Here is a 26,485-nt window from a genome sequence, read left to right as displayed (position 1 = left end):
CCATTTACAGATGGCTACTTCCACAGACCTGGCAACTGTGGCTTGAATCCAAGTCGTACACAAGTGAAAGTCAAAACTATTATATTTCACTTTTGAATCTCAACTTCAATGCTCAATTTGGCCAGCCAAAAAGAGAGATTCAGACTTTAGGCGGGGTTCTCCATAGCCTGCAGACTATACTCATAATTAAAGCACTTCAGATACGTTTAAGGTTAGGTAGGAAGAATCCGGTTCTAAGTTCGCAGTTCTTTTTTCTGATGTTCCCTGTGATAGCCTGTTTCTATGTAATCTTCATAAATGTTGCCCCCACAATTGCTATCACATTTTTTCCCTAGACTTCCAATACACTATTCATTCCACCTAAATACTGATGTCTAAATCAAGGATCTGGCTAAGGAATCTTCCTTGCTGTCTTCTTTGGCAATGGAGAAAAACGGGCACCTCCAGTGAGTAATCAGTTACCTTGTCTTGGATGTACCTTTTAGGAAGAGCTGAACAACAATATTTGGGGAGCCTGTCTCACTGTCTCTGAAGGCTCCAAGACTAGACCTCAACAGCTAACTTCAGATGCCTAAGCTAAATGAATCCCGTCCCTAGGTTCTCATCACAAAGAAAATGACCAGTAAAACTGAAGCCACGTACTTATCCCACTATAGACATGCTATTATAATTTACCATGCCAGTATCTTGCAAAGTATTTGCTCACACTATTTAAACTGCACCCAGCATGACACAAACTATGCCAGAGACATTTTCCCGGAACTTTTGGAAGGCGGAGAAAATGGTGTCAGTGGAAACAAAGGCTCTGCAGGATCAGTACCCACAGGGAGAACTTTGCCAGCAAGAAATACGGAGGGACAATGACCCAGCCTCGGCAGCACGGACCACCTTCCCCGCGCCGGGCAGGGGACAGTCTCCTGCTGCTGCTTCCCGGGGGAGATGGCGGGCCGTGATGACCGACTCCGCTGCCTCCGCTCGCCCCGGGGCGGGAGCACTCCTGCGTGCAGTACTCTCAGTCACAACCACAGACAAGTCAACTTCATCTAACAGCCGCAAAGGCCTTTAAAACTGCGTGGCTGCCCTCTGCTCTGATAGCTAAGTAAATTCAGCTCACCCCTTACGGTGTAACAGTAGTGCCATTAAATGGCAACACTATTTACCTCATACTCTAACTTTGGTCTAAATTACGTTTCAATTTTCAGTAACGTCATCTTCTAATGTTGCTCACATTTCCACAAACATGCTGAAAACTCAGCTTACATTTCAGACCAAGTTTTAGCCCTGGCCCTGTCAGAGAAGCCTCCGTCACGCTGACAGCAGAGCGGCAGCGGACAAAGCGCGCTGCCCAGGCCTGAGCTCGCGACACCCGCATCCCTCTCAGCTGTGACGCCACCGCGCTGGGCCTCGCTGCTGACAACACGGTTTGCCTGCTACCTCCACCGGGCTCCAGCTGCTGGAGTCAGGCCCGTGTGGGGAAACTGCTTTTTTTCTTTTTTCCTTGGGTTTTTGGTTGGTTGTTTTTTTTTTTTTAATGACGATGGCTGCGGCGGGGCCCGGCAGCGCAGCGGCGGCTCCCGCCCGATAGGTGGCGCTGCAGGCGGAGGCCGCGGCGAGGAGGTTTGTCCCCGCTGGCTGCCCGTAGCCCGCCCGGCGGGGGCTGACGTGTAGCGGCGAGGCGGCGATGGCGGCCGCCTGGGAGGAGATTCGGCGCCTGGCGGCCGACTTCCAGCGGGCGCAGTTTGCCGAGGTGGCCCACAGGTGAGCAGGGCGGCACCGGTACCCGCTGCGGCCTCTGGAGCCCGCCGCCTGCCGCTGCGGACCGCCTGCTGGCGCCCCGTCCCCGCGCCGGCGGCCCTCCCTTCCCCCCGCCCGGCCCCAGGGAGCGGTGTGCCGCGGCCCCGGGTCCTGACACACGGCGGGGTCCCGGGGGCTTCAACCAGGCACTGCCCCTCTGCAACCCCCCTTTGAGTGGCGCTGACCTGTGTGTCAGTGCTTGTGAGCCCCCAAGGGGCCTTAGGGCCCCCGGGGAGTATATGAGGGCCACGAAAGTGCGTGGGTATTAAATCGCCGTCAAGTTCAAGCTGCTGAACATCATCACGGCTCCAGTGCTCCGTTTCTTCCTTATGTGTTCTTGAGCTGTTGAGGTTGTTACCCAGAACTTGTTTTTATTAAAGGAAAAAAAATCCCAAACAAGCAAAAAAAAAAAAAAAAAGTACAGAAGGATCAAAGACAAATTCTGTAAGCACAGCTATTCCTAAATTCACGGTTGGGTGCATTCTTACGGCAAAAAGGGCTGACAGCTGTTCAGAAGAGTAAAAGTTGTTTTAGAGAGATGACCCACATAAGTGAAGCCATATGGATGATTTGGGGGACGATAAGTAGGATCCTGAAATTATTTTTTTGTCTTAAAAAGTATTCAGACAGAACAGCAAGTAATTTTCATTGTTCTTCCCATGTTTAGTATTTTTGAAACATGAATTTAAAGATAATTTTAGCAAGTACTTCCTTAGAATAACTGATCATTCTTTATGCTGTTGATAGATTGTCAGAACGGAACTGTATAGAAATTGTCACTAAACTGATTGCAGAAAAACAGTTGGAAGTAGTGCACACACTTGATGGAAAAGAGTATGTCACTCCAGCACAGATTAGTAGGGAGATCCGGGATGAGCTTCACGTTTGTGGTGGTAAGTGTGGCATTTGCTTTCTTCCTCTGGATTTGGAACTTAATTTTGAAGACTACAGAAAGAATTTGAAAGTTTTCTTCAGTACCCTTAATCTTGCAAAAAAAGTGAGCTTGCTTTCTATTGCTTCATCTACACATTAATTTACTTACTATTATTTTATTTTCACTTCAGATCTATGTTAAGCTTTTAGGTAAGCCTATCAAGGTACGTTACTTGGTTCATTTTCACCACTGCAGAATTTCTGAGGTAGAAGTGGTCTAAGAACCCTTTTGAAGGAAATTTGGCATTTTAGTATGGTTAAGTATCTGGCCCGGATGTTTGGCGTTGACTCAGAATTTCAAAATCATTCTCCTTTCATGTCATTAGTAACAATAATATTTTTAAATTGTCACTGACAGGTCTTCTATTTTACCAGTATGAAGAGCCATTTACTTTGTAAGATCTGACTTAGGTATCTAAGGAAGCAAATACACTTCAGACTGCTTTTTGTCAATGGTTTTAATGAGAAGACAGTGTATTGTACTTTTAGTTATATTTAAGGGTGAATTTCATGGCATCATATGTTTGAAAAATTAACTTCCTTATTGTGTTCATACAGATTAGTAATTTTCTTACGATTACCACAAGTATGCCTCAGTTTGTGTTATGCCATTGTGTATAATATCAATATGATAGCTTGAATTGAATTTAAAGTTGCTGGGTTTTGTTAGTAGTATCATGCAAAGATAGAAGGTTTTGGCAGTCTCTGTTTTGATACTCATGGACTAGTGGTCAAATCCAGATAAGCATCAAGGCAAAAACTAATTGGGAGGGAGTTTGAACACTGATTTTTACTTCTGGAATTTCTGTATTGGATTGTCAGCAAGTCCGTAGGGTAGAACAATATGGCATATCTTGCACTGACCACCTGTGGTTTCTGTAATTTGGCAATATATAAAGCTGAAGTTGGTTTGATTGGTCTACAAAAAAGTAATGAAGGAATATTTTGTACACGATGGACTATGCTATATTCTAAATCTGTTCAAATGTGTTTTGTATACTAAAAGTATATTTGTATTTTTTTTGAAGGTCGAGTAAACATTGTTGATTTACAACAGGTAACTTTTTAGTAATAAAAAACTATGTGCTTCTTTCTTTCTTCACCATATATATTGTAAATATGGAGTTCATCCAGCTAAGTTATTTTTTTAAAAGAGAACAAACTTTATGAAGAGCTGGTAGCTCATGTCTGAGTACTGCAGATTACTTAATCCATCCATTTACTGCTTTATTGAAAGCTCCTCTCTGCTTAATGATAATCTAGGACCTCTGAAATCACCACTGAAATATACAGATTTTCTTTATGAACTCTTCCTTTGTAAACTAAGGGAGACAAACAGAAAAGAAATATGTTTCGCATTTAAATTTAAAGCTGCAGGGGCATCCATAATTAACTTTGCATGCCTCTCTGGATCTTCCCTCTTCCTTCATTAATCTCTTGTCTCCACTAATCTTTATCCTCCCGTAGTCTTCCTCCATGACTAATTTTCCCTTCTGGCTTGAGTAAAATTACTTGGAATCAGAAAACCTTTCTGAAAGACAATTTAGTATTTTCTGTTTGTAGCTTTCTGGAATTTTTTTATTATATAGGTTTCTTTCAACCTTATCACAGTTGCAATGAGAGCTTTTTCCCCCTAAAGCATTGCTGCTTTATTCCAAATCACAGATTAACTGCGTATGTATGCAATAATAGAAAAAAAAAATAAAAGCAGCTTTCCTCAAGATATAGGAATGTGTAAGTGTAATATCTCAGTGTTTGAGAATTAATTTCAGTTTAAAGTTCTGATAAGAGGTTCTGTTGGGGTTTTTCTTTAGGTAATAAATGTGGACCTTCTGCACATTGAAAACAGAGCTAACGACATCGTTAAATCTGAAAAAACTATTCAGCTTGTACTGGGACAGCTTATAAATGAGTGAGTACTTTCAGGAGCAATATGTATAATTCACATCTGTCTTATTTTTTAAAATGCAGACTAAAAGTGATGGCCACCCTTTGTTGCTTCTGAAGTGAAATACATTTTTCTTGACTGCTACTAGAGCTGTTTAGCGTTGATCAGTGCTCCTTTTCCAAATGGCAAGTGAGGCCTACCTCAGCAGAGCATCCAGTGAATCCAGGGAGCGAAGGCCTTACTGAATGTCGTATCCTGCCCTTAAGAGACTTCATTTCTTACCCAGTGTCTTTGCATACAGCAGCCAGATCTCATTTGCTCTGTGGCTTTGCTATCTGCCCCAGCTTTTGACAAACACTCTCATTTTTTCCCTCCTCTCGCTTTACCTCACAAGCATAAGATGTATGAGCAAGTTATTTCATGGCATTCAGCACACTAACAACCACAGAAGTAATACTCTTACGGGGTTGTCTCTATTATTGATTGCACTGCAGGATTTATTCTTGGCAAAAAATTTGAAGTTCCCGGCTCTCTTGAAATAATTAAGACCTATCTTGCTCACTAAAGCCCTTTTCTAAGTCTTACTGACATATAATGTTTTCCTGTTCCTGCTTTTTGACAGTTTCATACAAGCAGATAAATGGTCAATTTTAATACTACCTGGTTAGCAGGCTTTTAAAAAAACCCCACATTTTCACTGACATTGTTCTCCTTTATTCATTTAAAAAAACTTTCAGTTTATTTTTGCAAAGATGCAACAGAAAGAGGTACAATGCCAGGTCAATTAGTAATTCAGCATGTGGCTAACAGGTTGATCTTGAATTTCACACTTAATCTGTTGGGTTTTTTTCTTATTTTTAAATAAGGAGTTACCTGGATCAATTAGCAGAAGAAATAAATGATAAACTACAGGAAACTGGCCAGGTGACAATATCGGAACTCTGCAAGGCATACGACCTTCCAGGAGACTTCCTGATACAGGTGATGCAAGCCACCTACCTAGCAAATACAGAATTGATTGTGTTCACCTTCTTTTATTATATTTGCAATATCTGTGGCTTCAATTGTGATGAGCTGCTTGTCATTCTAAGCAGAAAAATATTGGAATCATAAAAGTTGCAGTGTAACAGCTATTCACAGATTGAGGTTGATGTTTGCCTTTTCGCTACTGGGCAAAATTTCTTCAGAATCTTTATGACTGTTAGGAACAGATTAGGATTAGTAATGTTAGGAACAGGTTAGATTGGTGTAAAATCTGAAAATTTATTTGTTTGAAATATTAAAGGTGTAGGGGTAATTTTGTCAGTCTCATTAGCTACCCAGGAAGCAGAAACACAATGGTAGAGACCTTTCAGTTTATTCAGAATAGGTAAAATAAACGTTTGTTTCTAGAAGCTGAAGCCAGACATTCAGAGTAGAAACAAAAAACTACTTACCTTTGTTAGTGACTATTGTGGTGTTTAAAAGGATTAGGGAGAATTCCCTTACCATTGCTGACATTCAGTCAAGGTTGGATTTTGTTTGGAAGATACTTTTTTCAAAGGGTAATATTGTGGCATGTGTTAGGTGAACAGTCATATTAGGTGCCACAGACAACCTTGTTGACTCTCAGCTTATGAGCAGATTTCCTCTAATGTTTGTCACATGATTAGCTTCTACAAAAACATTTCTAATATGCAAAAATTATTACATGCTTTCTCTTTGTCTCCTGGGCAATATTTCCTGGGTTTAGTTCACTTTGCAAGGATGGACATTTATAAACTGTTGCACCCCTTTCTTTTGTGTTTATTGTTGCTAATTTTTATCTTGACTGTTTTAAAAAATGGATAGTGAACCAGTCTGCCACTGGTTCATAAAAAATCAATGCAAAAGTTAAATCTTAGTTTTCACTGTCTATCTCCAAACCATACTTATTTCTTTTGCAAAGTTTTCTTTCATTATTAGATATACATATATTGGTAGAAGAGGGCATTGTTAGGAAAGCTGAATTCCCTGAAGTTTGGAGCGTGGGCTATAATGGCATCAACTTACATGTAGTAAGACACATTCTCAATATACCTAAATAATAATTTCCACTTGTAGTCCTCATTTCTGAATATTTTGTCTGTCATAGCAAAACTAATTTGCTGATTTGTTAATACAGATTTTTCGATTAATTTTTGTTTAACATCATTAATGTACAATTTTAGCAGTCATCCCAGCTTCTATTTACAGGCATTATCCAGGCGTTTGGGTAGAATTATTCATGGACAGCTAGACCAGGAAAACCGTGGGGTGATTTTTACAGAAGCCTTTGTGTCCCGGCATCGAGCACGCATTCGTGGTCTCTTCACTGCAATTACTCGGTAAATTGCAACACCTGCAACCACATATTAAAATATTTTTATTATAGGTCTTTGTGGACCAAATTCACTTCATTAACTTATATTGTTTTGGTTTTCTTTTTTCCAAGGCCTACACCTGTAAGTAACTTGATCACTCGGTATGGATTTCAAGAACATTTACTTTACTGTGAGTTTCATTCAGACTGTTTTGTATTTTTGTTAGTTAATTCATTGATTCTTCATTACTAGAAGTATGCTTTCAAAGAAGCATTTTAGTATATAGCTTTAATTCTGGAGTAAAGAACAATATGTTTGTCTTTAGTGTTAAACTTTTTGTGCTGTCCATAACTGAAGAGATGTTCTCTGTATTTAAAGCAATGAAAGCATATGTTGATGAAATGCCTCTGGGGGCAGAATGATGCAAGAAGCACAGTACTCATTTTGTCATCTGTTTCGTTATTTGCCTTTAGCTACTGGCAGTTTTATCAGTGAAGCACACAAAAGGGGACAGATTTTATGAAGCCAAATGTCATTAACTGCTCTGGATTTTATTTATTGACTTTTCTCTGTGATAGTGGAGGCAGAGCCTTTGTTATGCTCTTAGTTAAATGTCTTTATATACTGAGAGATAAAGCATATCCTTAAACTGTTTAATTTTATTTTCTGCAGTTCCTTTTCTAAATAGAAATGCATAAAGATTTCCTATCCAACTGCTGAAACTTTTAGGCAATACTTAATTGTTTCTCATTTCTAATGTTGCAGCTTTTCTTTGACTACCTTGTCCTGTCTGTCCAAAATGCTGCTTCAAGCATCATTAGTTTTGTATGCTGGCTGACCAAGTGCTGCTGGTCTTTGGAATCCTTTAATGGTTTTCTCTGTCTTCTCATCAAAGTTAATATTTCTCTTTTGTTTGATTGGGTCTTTTTGCCTTCAGGGCGTTGCACACTTTAGCTCCCCTATAATATCCCTCTGCTTACCTTCTTGTTCTTTGCAACAAGCTTATTCATTAACAATTAAAATCTTAGCATTTAAATAAAATCATATAAACACTCTACTTTCACATTATCAGTTTAAGGTTTCCTCCTTTTTTTTTGAATGTGCCATCCAGGTATTCATAGATTAAAAGGAAAATCTGTTAAACTGCATCATAGTAATGTTGCAGTACTCAAAAAATTTCAGTGTGTGGTTACAGTCTTTTACAAACAGGTCCTGCAAGTACATGATCATGTTTTGCTCATGTACAGTGTTAATGTGAATTGAAGTTCTAGTGTTTTCCTGTCACCAGTAATCATCACAACGGCTAAGTGTATTTCTAGTGCTTTCTTTTTCTTGTTTTTTTTTTTTTTTAGTGAGTTTGTTCATCTTTTTCTTTAGTTTTTCTTACTGTATTTCATTTCCTCTGCAGTTTCCTAAGTTTCAAAGAGCTTTTTACTCACTACCAGAGCACATTTGATTTTATTCTGTCCAGTTGCTGAGATACCATTTCAAGTTCACAAATGCTGGAAACCTGAAAAATATCTTTTAATGTTACTTACACTCTTCACTTTTTATGTTTGTAATTATTAGCAATGTGTTTTCAAGTGGTCTTTGTCAGTTTTGTGTCTTTTTCAGAAAAAAAAAGTAAGTTCAGTGTACTGTTTGTATAATTTACAAACAGTTAATTATTTAATCAACACTTAGTGTTATACAAGATAAACAATAGTCTTTAGTTCTGTCACATAGCTGTGCTGCTATTCATGTTAAGCTGGCATGAAGTTATGACAGAAAATAGTTTTAGAAATGAGAAACTGTTTAAGTTAAAACACTAATTACAAAGCATAATGAAAGCACAGATGTTCTTCATTTCTGAATATTGTGTTGCTGATGTAGGACAGGCATGGAGGGACACTTATCATCTTTGCAAGATTTTGACAGACACCTCAGAGGACACTACAGTCTACTCAATCACCTTTAAAAATAAGTGTGAGATTACAGTAGTTCTGCAAAGGTCCTGTTGTTTTGTTTTAAAACAAAAGACTATCTAGGCATAATTGTAGTAGGGGCTGTGAAATCTCCTATGAAAGCAGCTTCTCTGCCCTGGAGTTTTAGAACTGGCACTTGAAATAATACAAAAATTAATTGGCATCTTCGTTTCTCCCCCTTTCTCTAAAGACTGCAGTTCATTGCTGGTGCTCCACAAAATTGTTTGAAAATCTGTTAAAGTTTTACTCTTTTTCCCAAAAACTCTGAATAAAAACAAGTTGAGATTACAAACAGAGAACCAAACTGTATTGTCTGACACTTGCTTAAGTCGATTAGGCACATTGACTCTATTTTCTAGGGTAACTAAATTATTAGTAAGTATAAAAATCTAATTTTATTTTCAGAATCTGTCTTATAAGCTCTGTTTTATACAATGTAACTGAACCATGGCAGAACGTCATTTCTAGCTCTTGTCATAGATTACATAAAGCTGTGTCTTGATTAAATCCTTTTCTCTTTCTTCCACATTTTTTCAGTGTAAGTACTATTCACCTTTGTTAGTGGCAGTTGTGCTCAATAGCTGCCAGCTTATAGAGGCTTATCTACACTATGGGCATATCTGACAAAAAAAAATCATTATTTAATATTCAGCATTTCTTCTGGAACCAGGTTTTCAGGTAAATTTTCCTGTGTAGGTGAGCTAAACCTCCGTATGCTGTACTAAGCACATTGTAATCTTGACTGCTACTCATATTTAATGAGGAAGAAGCCATACCATGCAATACCATTTAATGTTCTGTTCCAGGATCTTTTAATGAAAGAGAAATCAACATAAACTGAGGATAAAAAAGCCATCTAGCAAAGCTCTGGAAATCAGCAGAGTTTGGCAGTTGATGTCACTGATTTTTTTTAATATACCTAGTGACTTACAAAAAGGCAAAAGCAAAACGTAGGAGGCAAATCAGATATTCCTGTGCACCTTTAATGGATTGAAAATACCTTATTTAGCATTGAGAAAGGCTTAGTGCTGTGGTACTACCAGTTACCAATATGTTCTTTGTCAGCAATATTTGTGCATTATCAGGAGGTTATTATTGGCAACAGTGTGAACATTGTAAACCATGAAGATGGTCACCAGTAGGAGGTGCTCACATTTATGCAGTTTAGGTAGCAATTTTTCATGTCATTTTAGTGTATTCAGATCTCTCTTTTTTTCCATCTTGGTTAACATGCAAGCAGTGAATTCAAAGAGAACATTATTAAACAGAATGCTCGTATATTTTATTGTCTGGCCAGAGAAAGATTTTTTTTATGACTACAGTTTCTAAATTAAAAGCTCAAACTGTCCAGGTATATGTTCAATAAAAAGTGTTTTGATCCTGCCATTGTGGCTCACTCTTTTGAAACATTGTATGATTTCCATAGCTTTTATCAAGACATTCTCATAAGTATTAAAAATAATTGATAGAACTCGGAAATGTTTCATTAGAACAAGCACAAACAACTAATGGGTGGGAAGAAAAGAAGACACAAAACAGGGAAAATAATTGCTATGTTTTGATTAATGGATATATTGAAGTGGAAAATGTCGTTTCATTTATTTTCTTCTTGTAGCTGTGCTAGAAGAACTTGTTAACACTGGTCGTCTAAAAGGCACTGTGGTTGGTGGGAGACAGGATAAGGCTGTGTTTGTTCCAGACATCTATGCCAGAACGCAGAGCAACTGGGTGGATTCCTTTTTCAAGCAGAACGGTTACTTGGGTAATTAATCTATATTCTTGTAGGTAAAATATCTTTCTAAAACTAGTATAGGTAATTGGTCTTATCCTAATATAGCTAGTGTCTAGAGTGAAGCCTCACAAGAATAAGTGGCAATCAATTCAGTAATTTATACTCCTTTGTTAAAAGACCATCTTGTTTTTAATGATGTGTGTTACATTATCACAAAGAACCGTATTTCAGCAGAGAGAACCATACTGCTAAACAGTAACTTTATTTCTCACAGAGTTACAAATGCTACTTTTATTACTGTTCTGAAAACATTTCTTAGATTGCTCATTGGAGACTTTTCCGATGATGATGTTTAACCCACATGGTTGGAGTTTCAGTCCAGGTGTCCAGATTACGACCAAACTTTGGCTGTTAATAGTCCAGATAGCCAAGCATGCAGTGCACAGGAAGAACCTTTTCCAAAACAAGACTTGTAGAACTGGAGCGTGTAGCACTAGTGTCCTGATCTGAATCCAGACAAGTCTATCTAACTTAAAGCTGTGTGATGCTGGATGGTGGTGTTTTAAAACAGGAGCTATGGGAAAATGTGGACCTGAATAAACAGAGGAATGTACCCTTATGGTCCCAAAGGGCCAGTCCCTAAATAACTGTTAGTCCTGCAGTTTGAAAAGGTTTGGCATAATTTACTGTAGTAGTATTAAGTGTTTCCGTAATATTGCTTGACTGATAGAGTATCTGTCGAAGTCTTTGAATGTTTTCAGAATGTCTAAGTCAACTGCCAAATAGTTGAAATGCTTTGCTTGTGAGGCATTGCATGATTCTATGAGTATACTGGAGTAACTTTTGAAAACAAAACATTTTGACGTTGTATATATTGCAAATATTGTTCATGGTATGTTAGAGTACTTTGGGAAGATTAATTGCAAAGATAAACTTAATGGTATAAGAATCTGAAAAAAAAATTTTTTTTCCAAGACTCAGACCAAAGTCATGTCCATGATTTAATCTTCATGTTTCTATTAACTATGTTTAGGTGTAGCTTGTACTGAACTAAGTTTTAGGTCAGCATCAGCTTGAGGCTGCATTTACTTCTATAAAAACTATAGGTAATTCTTTATTTCCTGCTTTCAAAAAAAAATTACCACATAAGATCCTGTATGTATATGAAGGTACTTAAATGTAACAGACATCTAACTATTTTATAGAATTTGATGCATTGTACAGACTTGGCATCCCCGACCCAGCAGGCTACATTAAAAAAAGATACAAGTCCACACAGCTCTTATTTCTGAGAGCAGCTTGTGTTGGTCAAGAAATTGTGGATCAAGTTGAAGCTTCTGTAGAGGAAGCCATCAGCTCTGGAAACTGGATAGATATAGCAGTAAGCAATCCTTTCTGTTGTTGTCGTTGGATTTATTTATTTTGTCTTATTTTTGTGTCAAATGATACTTTATTGAAACTACACATATGTATAACGAAAATTCCATGTTGTCAAAGAAGAATGTTCGCTTTAAGTAAAATAACAAGTAAAAAGGTGTTATTTGCCTTTAAGTTGGTCTGAACAAAAACAGGGGAAGGACATATCAGTATTCAGTTGATAGATACCTAAGACTAACTTTCATTTCAAAATTAGTGCTAATGTATTCTGCTAGAGAGCAATATATTTCTGTGGGGGGTTTTTTGGAAAAAAGCTTAAACTGAACTCCTATGACAGTTTTGGTAAGCAGAGGGATATAAATAGCCATTTTGTCCTGGCTAAATCTTAATTTTAGGCCTTATAGCACTACTTTGTAGCTTGTAAGGAGGCCTGCTGTGTTTTGTGTTTGGTGTTACTCTGTATCTGTTGAGCTGCATTTTGAGGAAGTAGCCCTGCATTTTCCCAGAGGTAACACATATTCTAGAGCAATGTTGGTTTGGGATGTTAGAAGATTTAAAATAGCATTTACTCTTAAATTACTAGTTTAATTTTAAAAGTGCAATATATTCTACATAGTAACAGATGTCAAATGAGGTGTCTGTGGATTCTATTTATCCGCATACAAGTATGTCTATCCATTCTAGAACAGATTATTGTATGTAAATGATTTTGATTTTCTCTACCCTAGACTCTTCTGCCCAGCTCATTGTCAGTAGAAGATGTTGGGATTTTGCTTCAGCAAGTGATGAGATCTTTGAACAAAAATTCTTCAGGTTTAGTCTTCAGTGACACCATTGTGGTCAGTGAGAAATTTCTAAGCAGCTGTGCTGATTTATTTTCTGATATGATGCAACAGAAAGCTGAAAAGGTATAGTTTCTTTTATTGGTCAAGATGCAATATATGTTGAGTGTTGGAGTATAGTTTACATGACTTTCTATTTGCTGTTACCATCTGTTTACATCTCATCTGAAATACAGCTTGAGAAGAAGGGCAAAAATGAAGAAAAGGTTTATATATGTAATCTGTGTAATTTAATGTATATTCAGTTGCACTCAGGGCACACCATCACACTAACAGTATGATCAGATGCTGAATTTTGAAGAGAAGAATAAATGCCTGTTCATGTGTTGCACTTGGAAAACATGGTGTTATATTAGTATACTTCCAAATGGCTTCAATGTTTCCATATATATCCTTTGTTGCTCTGTGTATCTTTTTGCTATTAAGTGCATGTTCTTCACCTTAGGAAATGAAAAATAATCCTGTTAATTTAATCACTGAAGAAGATTTAAAACAGGCTTCTGGTTTAGAGAATTCATATGCTAATAAAAAAGACAAAAAGGATGAAAGAAGAAAGAAAGCAACAGGTAAGGCATCAATATTTAGCTTAAGCCAAAAAAAAAAAAAAAAGAGGCTTGTTTAGCCTTGGAAATATTCAAATATAAAGTTACTATATTTTGTAGTCCATTAGTTGCCGCCAGTCTATTGCTGAAGATATTTAAGACATAATCCAACCACTTCTCGTCATTATACTGTAGGTGTAGATATATCTAAGCTATGTCCATGAGAACAAATTTTAGATTTAGAAGCACAGAGGAAGTACGATAAAGATATCTTGAGTTAGTCCAACACAAGGCATCTGGCTTTAGAAGCAAGGAATCCACGTTCGTTTATTAGTATATACAGTATGGTCACATAAGACTGAGTTGTGCAGTGAGGACCCACCAAACCAGTATTAGCTCAGGGACCTCTGTACTGTTTTTTATTACACAGCGTAGATACACTCTTACTCTCCACTTTTCAGGGATCCAGGAAAATGAAAATATTCCTTAATAGTCTTGAGAAGTTAATTCCAAAATTGCTCTGTCTAAATTGAGAAATGAGGTATTAAGATGGGGGTTTTTGGAGAATATTGTACATCTTTTCTAGGAATCCCACGCCAGACAATTTTCTGTTGTTTGCATGCATAACAGTTATTTGGAGATTCACACAGTTTAAGGTATATTCTGGGTTAAATTAATCGCAAACCTTACTGCATTTGTGTGGTGGATGTTTGAAATAGATTTTTAATCTGAGGAAGAATAAAAGTGTGTGGTTTTAACCCTTTCAAATCTTTCTGGTTTTTAAAACATTATTCAGACTGAAGACTCTATTTTCAGTCCCAAAAGCTTTATGTGGCTCTTGTGTTGGAACAGCACAGCTGAGCAATCTATGTTGAACTCGCATGCAGAGTTCTATGTGCTACTGAAAGTAATAGAACTAGAGCACTGATGCATCTAGCTTAATTGAATATACTCATATGCAAAATAAAACATTATATTCTACTTTAAAAAAGGCCATGACTGAGTTGACACAGAAACTAAAGTTATTCTTGCCACAAGAGAGAGCAGGTTTTTCTAGGCCATAGCTCAGGCACAGAAGCTTGAACTTTAATTGAACTGTCATAAATAGAATGACTTCAGTTTCCAGCCCTCTGAGGAGTGAGGCTCTACTGAGCGTGTACTACGTGTCTAGACACATTCATATCCACAGGTAACATAGCTGCACCATCAGCAAGCACTACCCTGAATTATTTTTGTATTACCTTATTTTGGTTTTGTATTACCTTAAAACAATCAACATCACGGTTTAAGGATTAGATGTCGTTAATGCGTATTGGCAGAATGTGGCCAATGTCACATTGTCTATCTTAAGGTCCGCACGTGACTGTATCAATATCTATTGTTAAGTGTAACCTGATGTGGCATAGTGTTAGTGCAGTTCTTACAAATGTGGATTCTGCCATGTGTTGGATTAATGAAAGTTTTCATGATACATTCTCTACTCTGTATTTATAATACCATTTGCAGCAGTCTTGCAAAGAAGTATCTGTAGAGGCATGTACTCTTGAAATCCTTTCTGTAGGCTACAGTCCATGTATCCTGTTCTCATAAAATATGGCTTTTCTGGCAGTAGTCTCTTTTGCTTCATCTCTGGGTAAGATCTTGACTGCCGATTGCAGCTTTGTCTGTATGGCTATTAAAGTGGAATACAGAATGAAGGGAGCTTGTTTCCAAAATAACTAGTATGTTGCACAGTTGACACACAGTTTGTATCTGCTCAGCTGAATGCAGTCACATTTCAAATAAGCTTGTGAAAAACACCAACTCAGAAGGTCTCACAAGTACACCATCCGCTGCTAGCTGCAAGTGAACTAGTTTGCTGTTCCTGCAAAGTAACGTTTAAAAGCGCATCTATAGCGCATAACAGATGCAGTTAGCTTTGTGAGTAGTAACATCTTGTCTCTGTGTTTCCTTTTCTTAAATGATAATACTGTTACATAATGTAGTTACTTGAAATCTTGGACCTTATATTTAAATGGAAAAATAGCTACTTTCTCAAGACTTAGTGCATGTATAGAACCAATTATTCTGGAGTTTAAATTTCTTTCAAGTGAAAAAAGAAGGGAACAAGCTGTGAAAAAGGGAACAAACAGCAGAACAGCTTACCTTCTGGAGAGGGACTGTATTGGAAATTGAGATCCTGTCTACAGTGTGAATACATAGATTACAGGACCAGTGAACTAAGTAATTTGTTGTTTGTCAGAACTGGAACATCTAGTTGTTTCATAGTCATCTAGGAATAGTCAAAAAAGAATTAGTGTTCTAGTTAATTGAATGCATGCTTCCAAGGATATTTTGGATAAATGCTTACTACATAGGATTTTTTCTCTGAAAGTTAATGAAGTTACATTATCTGGAATATTTTTGAACAGCTCAGTTATTCAGCATCACTGAATAAACATGCTAAATGCTTCCTAAGAGGCTATTTTCAGCCAACAGAAAACCTCCTATTACATTATGGTCACTTGTACCTCATCTGTTTCCAGCTGAAAAAAGATACTGCTCTTTTTTTTTTTTTAATGGTATGTACATTTGATATGATTAGTATTTGTGTTTATTAATGACATTAGTTTAAACAAAGCTTTGACTCAGTTGCTTTTTTTTCCTTAGGAATGAAACTTATGGCCCTAAGATTCTGGAATATATATTGTAGGTTACGTTTAGAATCAGTTTGTGTTTTTTTAATTCAGCATTAAATTAACGCAGATAAATACCATAATATTGTAAACTTTTTAAGTGCTACAGCTTTACTGTGTACTAAACAAATAATTCTCCACCAGAGGGCAGTGGAAGCGTGAGAGGAGGAGGAGGTGGTAATGCTAGAGAGATCAAGATTAAGAAAACCAAGAAGAAAGGGAGAAAGGATGCTGACAGCGATGAAGAGTCGCAAGCAACTAGCACAGGTTTTTCATTTTATTTTGAGCACTATTTATTCATACTGATATGTTTTTATCACTTGCTTTTCCACGTCTCTGTTTTTCCTCGCTGTATTAATAAGGTCAGGTAAAATATCAAAGAAGATGAGAATACTATTTAGTTAGAATTGTATCAGTGGATATGATGTTGCTATTTAAATGAAATGGACATACTGTATTCACTGAAAAATATAACTTAGTCTTTAAAAAAGAAATGTAAGTAGAGGAAATGAGAGCTTTTTTCTTTATTATTTTATGTAGGAAATGCCTTAGATTTTGAGATTAATATTATACTCGGTTTCTTAACACCTGCTGAATAGTGTATGAAAATGGAGAAGTTCTCATCCAGTTCCAAAGCTTAATTACCTTAAATTAAAAAAATCATAGCAATGAAAAGGTACTTAGATGTTTTTCCTCACGGGGATTAAAATATACAGTCAAAATAAAATTTTAATATTTTAAATAAGATTCATCCTGTCTAACTGAGACTTCTACATCTGAGCTAGCTACCTTTATAACTATTGACTTTGTAATGGAGGAAAGTAGGTACTTTGAAGGCCTAATCTGTCTCACTTGTTTTAGATGTGTATTACAGGGTGAGTTTGAGTCCCTCCCTATTGGTGCCCATTTCTCTGCCTTTACCATTAGAAGGAGCATGGGTGGCTTCCTCAGAAGTAAATGCCTACTTTTTTAGACTTCTAGTAAACAGTGGTTGCAAATGAAACAATCATAATTATGTGTTATTTCTTTTATTTGATGGAGTACCAGAAGTGTGTATTTCCATTATATATATAGTATCTAGCCTTTCAATACTGACTAAAAAATACTTTTAAACATGATATTTGAAGTTGTGCAGTACAGCATCTTAATTTGTATGATACTATTCTAATAGATTACTGTAATTCACATATAAATGAAGCTATTTTTTCAAGACTGCTCAGTTACTGAGTAAAACAGTGTTAAATCACCTTTTTTTGGTGGAGCCTTTCATGTTTTACAATTGTTGCTGCTTGTACTGCTGTATTGTAATAAATAGATTGAACCCAAATCCCAAGATAAATTCAGATATAACCATTCAAATATAGAAATAAAACCCTTCCAAAACCTGATTTAAGCTCCCTTTCCACCTGTTTATATAGCCTTGTATGTTGTTCATTGCTACTGTGACACAACTAGGAACATCACTGATTTCCATTCGTTCAGTTACCTTATGTGCAGAATAAACCTGTTTTATGCTGCATGTGGAACATTGAATGCCTATTCTTTTCTCGTTCCCTGTCATCATCCTGATCTCATTCTTGTATGTAAAAGCTAAATTCTACAGCATACAGACAAACTTCATATTTTGTCCAAAACCAAAATACAGATGCACTAATTCATATGCATTTACAAGCAGCATGTAAGTTGATTTTATTACTGGAACTCCTTGTCTGATTTAATATTCTTGCTTTATCGTGTCTTAAATTTTATACTGCAACCTCAAGTTTAGGATACTCTCTGTTACATGATTGTGTACCTTACTAAATGGGGTTTTAAAAAATCCACCAACCTTGTGAAATCCTTCAAATAGGAACATTGTATTCAGTTTTGGCATTTTAAAAAACTATTTGGTCTTGGTGACATCATCGTTTCTAAACTAATGGATGGGCCAGGCAGTTTGAAATGTCTCACCAAAAGCGTGTGTCCTCATATACTACTTAAGTTGTCTATTACAGAAAATAACTTCTAAGTGATAAAAAGAGAAATATTGTCAGTTTTTCGTATGTGTAAAATTTAACTGTCATGTGTAGTCGTCCCTTTGTTTGCATTGTTGGTAATGCATTTCTTCTGTGAAGGTCTGGACTTGGAGGCATTTCAGTATCTCATGCCACAGAGTAACTGCAGCAAAACTAAATATAATGTTTTCTCAATTAATGTTGCTCATGGCCACTATAGGTAGGAATAAGCAGCCGGAGTTCCCCTTCATGTCACAAGAGGAAATTCAGGATATTTTAAAGACTCACATGCAGGATTGCCCTGAAGAGCTTATAACAGAACTTGCTGAACATCTAATAAGGTAATTTCAGTAATTCAACTGGAGTTAGAAAGTCTGTGATTCACTTCAGATGAATCTTCTCTTCAATCTGTTCTCTTGCTTAGAAAAAAATGTTTTCCTGATGGAAGTGAACCACAGTATTCTTTGCCTGTACAGCTCCATGTTACATACTTGCTTATGTATTAGAAAGCCATGCTGAGACAGTAATGAGGAATAAAGCTTCTGCTTAGGAGTAGGTGGTCCTGCGTCCTTTGTCAGCAAGCATATTTTCAGAGGCATGGGTGTATTTCCACCCCCTTACACTGATCCGTGTTGGAGTTTCACCAGTCCCATCTTCTGTACATCCCTTGGTATACGGTCATGTTCCCTATCTTCTGTGGCTCCACTGGTACCTGTGTGAACGGGGTAGTAAGCTGGGTCAGCAAACTGATCTAAGCAAAGATGAATAAGTTCTTCTAAAAGATGTTCCATACAAGAGAGAGGATGTGAATATGTGTGTTCCAGGCAAAAAGCACGATAGGCCTGTAACAGCCCAAGCTTGAATAAACTTGGAGTGCAATGGTAACTGCATCTTTAGAAGCATCTGTGCTATTTTAATGCAACTTAAGTCTTCCCCTCTTACAGCTCTCATAGATCTGAAATTTGTCCACGGACCCCTGAAAGAGTTTGTGAATAGTGTTGCTTCTGGAAATCTTTTCTATCTTTCATCTTGTTCCCATTTAGGAGTTGTTTTAAGTTAAAACCTTGGCAAGCATTTACATACCATGCATTCTGCAGTTACGAAAGTACATTTTAATTTCCTAGTGCCTTTTTCTGATTTCAATTTGCTTTTTATTTATCTCACCATTCTGTGTCGTCCATGTCCCATTCATTTACTGTGTAACGAGGTAGCTTTCTCTATTGCTGATATATTTGGAAAAACCACCTACAGTTTTACACTTTGCTTAATGTTCCCTTTTTCTCCTTTTTTCTTCCCTGTTCTAAGGCCTTTAACAAAAACTTATCAGGAAGTTGTGCGTTCTGTTTTTACGTCTTCAACATCTTCCTCTGGAGCTAGCAGAAGACAGACTATGAAGGACTTGCAGGAGGAATTCTCAAACTTGTACAACAACATTCGGTTATTTGAAAAGGGAATAAAGCATTTCACAGGTACAATAGATATGTACTTTAAAAAACGAATGTGCACCTTCAAGGATGTTGAATTTGTTCCAGAATCTATATTCAAGGTCAAAGAAGAGCAACAGTTTAAAAAGGAAAAACTTAGAGAGATGTGTTTACATTGCCTAACGCTGACCTTATGCTGGAGTGCATTGCTTTGCACACTTACTGAAATACATTCTCTTTATTTCATATCCATTGTCTGTTACATTTTCTGTCAAGATAATTGTGGATTCCTGTCCTTCCTTCCAAAGTGTTAGCATCCCTTCCCAGTTTTTATTGTCTGGGGAGGGGGGGGAGAAAAAAAATAGTAAGCTTACTTCATTGTCACCTGTGTCACTAATGAAAGACTTCAATACTACCTGATTCTGAGAAGCCCCTGTTAAAACTTCTTTTGGGTTTGATACTGAAAATAGCGGCTTCTTGAGGGTAGTTTTTCAAAAAGGTGTAGATTTATTTTGCAGTGGGTTACTTTGTAAGGTGTCTTCTTTAGCTACCTATATTTTGTGACAGAAAAGTTGCATTAGGAAAATATTGTAGACATTTCCAAGATTCTCTGCTGTATTCAGCTTTCTTCTAGAACTTTCCCTGCGGAAAACTTATAACAAAAGGAAACACTAGCAAAAAAAATACTCCTATGTTTAGGAATAAATGGTATTATTTCCCATTAGACTCTGTTCTTCTACATGTGTTCTGTAGCCTCTTCTTTCTGAAATTCTACTGTTTCAGTCTTAAAGTCATGTGGCTGCTCTTCTATTTGCCTGCTTGTCCTGTACATACTTTCTTTTTCCTTTACACACTTTTTACTTGTTGATGGATAGCAGTGATTGTTCATTAGTGGTTCAGGAGGATTGCGCAGGGAGTATTTTACTGCTTATACAGATACACCTTTGAAATACTAACAATACATTAAAATGCGCTTACGGACCTGAAAGCTCACATTTTCCACTGAAGAATGTTCTGTAAGCAACTGCAAATGAGGGACGTTAGCTTCATGTATCCGCGTAACTTTCTCATGCTACTCAGGGTCGATAGAGTCCACGTGTTAGGAAGTGCTGTGATAACTGTCATAGGAATCAGGTAACTGTAAGAAGTGACTTTTAATCACTTATTCTTTTAACAGATGAGACTCAGACTAACCTTGCCAAACACCTGTTGAAGACTGTCTGTACAGACGTTACAAATCTTATTTTCAACTTCCTGGCATCTGATTCAATGATGACAACAGAAAATTATTCTACAATCACAAGTGAGGTACACAGATAACAGTTCCTTTTCAACAGTCTCAAGTAGATCAGTGATGTTTATTTAATATTTAATTGTCTTCTGTTTAAATATGCCTACAACTAAAATGGTAATTAATATTACAGATTATTTCCATTTTGTCTCATACAGGTCCGGACCAAGATTTTAGGTAAATTGCCAGAAGAAACCAAAGGTCCTTTAACTAAATTGCATACTTCTCTGAATGGCAAGGTAAAGTGATCCAGAGTCTTTGAGTTCAGATTTTCCATTCTGCTGATACAATACTAAGAAAAAGCTGACATACATATTGTAGTACATAACTGCTGCTGCTGTGAAGGATGAAAGCAAAATAATGTTTTGAATTTGTGTAAGTCAGTGGGAGTAAGTACATTTTCATATCTGTGAATTTTAAGAAGTGAAGAGACGATCTTGCATTTTGATACTGATAGTCACCTAGCTCTTTGCTTCCAGATGGAATCCAGTGTATCTTTTACGTGCAGGTGAGAAAAGTAAAAGCTGAGAGAGAATCTGAAGTTTAAAGTGGTTGATGTTTCTTGCATTTTGTTCCTGAAGTTCCTGATTGTTCTCCCATGTATTTCTTAACTAGTAAAATCCTGGATAGTTAAAAAAACCCTTCAGATTATGGCAGTGTAAGTACAAAGGAAAGTAATTTATTAATTCTTTCATGCAAAAGGCCATACCAATACGTTTCTTAAGAAAAAATATATCTGTAAATAATTGTAGAACATGTATTCATTTTTTAATTCCATTTTTAAAGATTATAGTTTAGTTTAGTATTTAAGTATATGAAAGATGAATAAAATTAATTTCTAAACACTTTTTACTTTCTCTTTTCTTCCATAGTTTATTCCAAATGTATTCAGTCATCTGTTCGTGTGATTAATTGTGAACAGTAGTTCACCTTTTTCATAATTTGCTAACGGAGATTAAATATTTATATCGTTTTTTAATAGAGTGTAGAAGATTTTCTTTCGTGCCTTGATTCTGCAGTGGATATTTGTGGTATTATGGTGAAAAAAGGAGACAAAAAGAAGGAAAGGTACTTTAATTTTATTTATTCTATGCACAGTATGTGCAATGTAGCTCTGTTGCTGCACAAATGTCAGATGGTTAGTTTGGCAGCAGTCACACAGAATGTGTAAGTAAGAAGCAGTCCTTTCCAAACTGTTTAACTGAAAAATACAAAGTCAAGCAGTCCTAATTTCATGGGAGAAGGAGGAGGGGAGTTCATATTTAGGTAATTTGCTTGACTCACTGCTTACTGCAACATAGTTTATAAATTCTCTAGGGGCCTTTCAAAATCTGAGCTACAACAGTGCTAGCTATTTTTTTTTAGTGTGGAATTTCACATAAAGAAATGGTTGGTCAGAGGAGAAAATTAAAATTAATTGAAGTTAGATATGTTTTAGAGTCTATTATCAACTACTATAAGGCAGAATGAGCAACATATTTTTATATAATGTATCTGTTCTTTAGGCAAGTCCTGTTTCAGCATAGGCAAGCTCTGATTGAACAGCTAAAAGTCACAGAAGATCCAGCTCTTGTTCTGCACCTGACATCAGTACTGTTGTTTCAATTTTCAACCCACTGTATGCTTCATGCACCAGGAAGATCAGTACCACAGATCATTAATTTCCTAAGTGGCAAGATCCCAGAGGTATTCCTTTCTAACTTTTTAAGGGGAAAGTACCTTTTTTCTATGACACAACATAAAAGTTGTGCCTTGTACTATTTCTGCTGCATAAGACTGGCACCTTTGTGTTTCATGTCTGATCATTACCTTATGTACAGAATATACAATTTCTCTGATCTGTATTGTATTTCAAACCTATCATTTCAGGGATCTGTCTTCAATATTTTTTTAATAAAATTAAAAATCAACCTGTCATTAGTACTGTAGCTTTTGCCTTTATCCATAGAGACAGCTGTGTATCGGGGGATGTTATAATTCTTGTAGCTGAGAATTTTTACACTCTCTTTCCTCCCAGCTAGAGCATGGTTGCTTTTTAAACTTTTCTAATTCAGTTTTAAAGAAAGATACACCTCTTCAAAAGTAAAAATATTGAAATTCTATGTTCTGAACTGTCAAAACTGGTGATGTTTACTAACTGCATTGCTTTCCTGCTTCAGTGGTTGATTGTCCTGTTCTTGCAGCCTGGATACACTTTCATTTTTCTGCCTCTTTGAATGTCTCTCAGAATTTAGGTTGCAAAATAACCTTGATGGAAATATATTTATGTATCACTAACCCTCTTTAGGCAAGAATGGGAGAATACTCTTTTAAAAATTTAATCTTTAATAAAAGGTCTGTATACCTTCTCTGTAACATTGGCATTCCTTTGTTTTGTTCTGTTTTTTTCCCTCAGGATCAGCATTCTCTGTTAATCAAATACCAGGGATTAGTAGTGAAACAGTTGATCAGCCAGACTAAGAAAACTGAACAGGGAGACAGTGACACAACAGATAACCTGGAAGAGGAGGAAAGAGCAGAATCCATTCGAAAAGAGCTCCAGGAAATCACTACCTCTATCAAAGATCTTGTTCTCAGACCTAGGAAATCTTCTGTTACAGAGGAATAAAATTATTATTCAGTGCATCCACATCGATGATACAGTCAGATTTTATTTTTTTTATCCTGAAAGAAAGGATAGCAGAAAATGCTTGACTAACTTAAAAATTTGGCTTCTAGCAATTGCAGATCGCAGCCAGGGAACACAGTTGTTGGGTGATGGTGGCAAATGGAGTTTTGTTATGTACTACTACAGTGTACGTGTAACACACATTAAATGTAGATGTGACAGAGCATAGTTGTGGACACTTTGCGTATGAAATTAGTGGTTTTTAATTGGCATCTTCAAGTGAGGCCTCAAGAAATGGTTGTTCTTCAAATAACACTGTATTCTGTTCCATATGCACACAGGCTTATAGTTTCACTTCTCTGATTTGGCTTTATAGTGATCTAAGGATTGCATATAAGTGTATACAAGCCTGTATATCTTAATTTCAGATACTAGTTTTGAAACATATACTGATACCTAATAGTATACCAATGAAAGGCCATCTTTACTTTTTGATATCATTAGTGGATGTTTTCAGCTTCTGTTCACTGGACTGCAACAGTAAAAACATTGAGTACAAGTGTATATTGCTAAACCTAAGAGAAGTGACCCAGTACTAATGTGAGTTTCTAAATGTACTGAAAGCTTATGAAAACCGGCCCACTCCTGCTATTAATGTATTCTATCAATGTCCGTAATAGCAGTTCATTTAAAACTTGTAATTTGGACAGAGGAGGTGATACCATTTTGCATTGGTATTTTGCAAGTGGATAAATAGTGTTACGCCTGCCATATTTTACATGCTCTATGTCCATTCAGCGGACTTGTTGAGTTCTTACCAGTTCCCATAGCAGTTAGAAGCACATGCTTGCATTCTGTCAGCTCCTTGAGAGAACTTGTGGTATTCTCTTTATCCTGAGTTTCTTGAAAAGAATTTAGTTTATGATCTTTCTACATAAATTTTATAAACTGAAATATTGGCTAAAGTGTTTCCCTCAAGTTTTTTACAGCCTTATTTTTACATGAGCGGTAGTTTATGTCTTCAGGAAAGTGGAAAAATGTGTAAAATAGACTTCTGCCACTATTAATAACATAACTCTTGTATGTCAAATATAATTCTAACTTATTTTTAAGAGAAGATAATTTTCAAACTGGAAATGTTTTAGTTGTATTACTTCATTAATGCCCATTGATTTCATGCGTGTAATTTCATTTTTTTGCATAAAATCAAGTTTGAGTAGTAAGACAAGAAATAGAGTTCTTTTCACTAAAAATGTCATTCACTTGTTCTTGCCAAAATTCTTTGATGCTGAAAGAAAGCAAATTCTGTGCAGCCCCTACACTGTCCAAATATTTCTGTTTTCCAACAGTTCACGGATTGTATAAGCTTAATCATAAGTATACCCAAGCCTGAAATTGCAGCAAATGAAAGTAGAAGAGACCAAGTATGGAAGCTCAGTAACAGATTAACCAAGGTTAAGTTAATCTGGGTAAGGTAGAAAATTGAATTTTATACATAAATAAAAGGCGGTAATGTTTAACAGTATTCACACCAGTACTGATCTTACCAACTGTAAGTTAAGAGGGTTTGTCAGTTGTAAGACAGAAGCAAAGGTAGTTGTTTCTCTTTCCTTGGAGGCTATCATAGCTGACAATAAAGGACAAGGCATAAGAGATGAAAAATATCCAGGCTGTTTAAGAAATAGAGTTTGCATACAGGGAATAGGTTTGATTTCTTGTTATTTAGCCAGAATAATTATTAAGTTCCTATACTGAATGTAAACAATTTTATATGACATTGAGCTATTTTGTAAATAATATGCCATATGACATTCTGTATGAAAATACAAAATTATTTTAATAACATTAAATGATGAAGTATTTAAAATGCATTCTGTTGACTTAACTAATGGTTATCTTAATGGTATCTTGCAACTTGCAGCTTTCAAACAGTAATTGGCAATATGCACAATTTGATTTAACATGCCATTCTGAGTGTCCCTGTATTTTTGTTTGATACTGTTTTACGCCGGAATAATAACAAACTCATTATAAAATTTACTATATCATGTGTTAGACTTGCTATATTGTAGCCAATGTTATAAGAATGATTAAAAAAATATACATTCTTTGAAGTAGATATGAGGGAAGCACTAAAATTCAGAGGTACCTTCTGGGTACTAACAGAATTCAAGGAGGCATAGGTTGGAAAACCTTCCCAGATATTTTTGTTGGCTCTTTGATGTGGAAAATCAGTCTTTAGTTTACGATATAGAAGTATTTTGAAAAAGAAAGAAAAGGAATATTCACAATTTCCTGATTATCTTGCCAGTTCATGGGGTTTTTCCTCTCCCTAGGAGGAATGTATGCAGGAGGAAGAGTAATCTTGTCTTGGAAATCAGAGGTTCCGTTCACAAAACAAAACTGTCCTTTGGAATATCTAGGAAAATGAAAGGCAATATCAAGTATACAAATTAACACTTTTACTTTGGTTTTAAGTATTTATTGTCAGACTCTCATTGCCCTTCACCTGTGGTATTTTACACCACCATTATATTTTTATAGACTCATAAAGCTGATGTGTGTATATGCATGTATGTATATATACACAAGTATTTATAAACATAGATCCCATAGCCTCATTTGCTGCTACTCCCAGCAAATTGGAATGGGTGCATTAGCCATAGGTAGAATAATGCCTTTCTCAGCAACAGCCTTTCCCTGTTTTTAAGTGGCAAAATGTGACTTTGGTAGCTGGTTATTTGTAGATCTGCTGGAAATAAGCAAACTGTTGCTCTGTTAGAAATTGCAGCCTTCTTTCCAATCCTCTTGTTTCACAGCTGCTTTAAAAAAAAAAAAAAAATTGGCACAAGATTCTAAGTAAAAGCACTGGGATTTGTTATCTGTGTGAATCCATCTTACAGCTTGTTCAGATAAAACCACAGTACTTCTGTTCTTTGTGTAGGCTCATGAGTAGGCTACTCATGCAGTGGTTGCTCCTTAAATTTTTTTTCTAGTTAAGTAATATTTACATTTTCCTTAGGCCAGGAAAATGGGAATTTCTACAAAACTGGCTAGATTTTTAGGGTTTTTTTAACAGGAAGTTTAGTAGTCTTGTGGA

The 26,485-nt window shown here is 36.4% G+C and overlaps 1 protein-coding gene across 1 annotated transcript; it reads left to right on the top strand.

The window, feature by feature from the left end:
• The first annotated feature begins 1,657 nt into the window (after positions 1-1,657).
• On the top strand, positions 1,658-25,181 carry UFL1 (UFM1 specific ligase 1). Its single transcript, XM_082306975.1, has 19 exons — positions 1,658-1,758; positions 2,542-2,687; positions 3,756-3,784; positions 4,542-4,639; positions 5,482-5,596; positions 6,830-6,960; positions 7,068-7,126; positions 10,516-10,662; positions 11,838-12,013; positions 12,738-12,917; positions 13,297-13,417; positions 16,213-16,335; positions 18,283-18,403; positions 19,368-19,531; positions 20,664-20,794; positions 20,936-21,016; positions 21,760-21,845; positions 22,283-22,463; positions 23,173-25,181. Exons 1-19 carry the CDS (start codon positions 1,682-1,684, stop codon positions 23,383-23,385), a joined length of 2,379 nt encoding a protein of 792 aa, XP_082163101.1. The 5' UTR covers positions 1,658-1,681; the 3' UTR covers positions 23,386-25,181.
• The last annotated feature ends 1,304 nt before the right edge of the window (positions 25,182-26,485 follow it).

The sequence above is a fragment of the Platalea leucorodia genome (assembly GCF_965183815.1).
Source record: "Platalea leucorodia genome assembly, chromosome: 3".
Taxonomy (NCBI): Eukaryota; Metazoa; Chordata; class Aves; order Pelecaniformes; family Threskiornithidae; genus Platalea; species Platalea leucorodia.
Note: the sequence above shows the minus strand (reverse complement) of the source record. Positions and strands in the feature narration are given on the sequence as shown.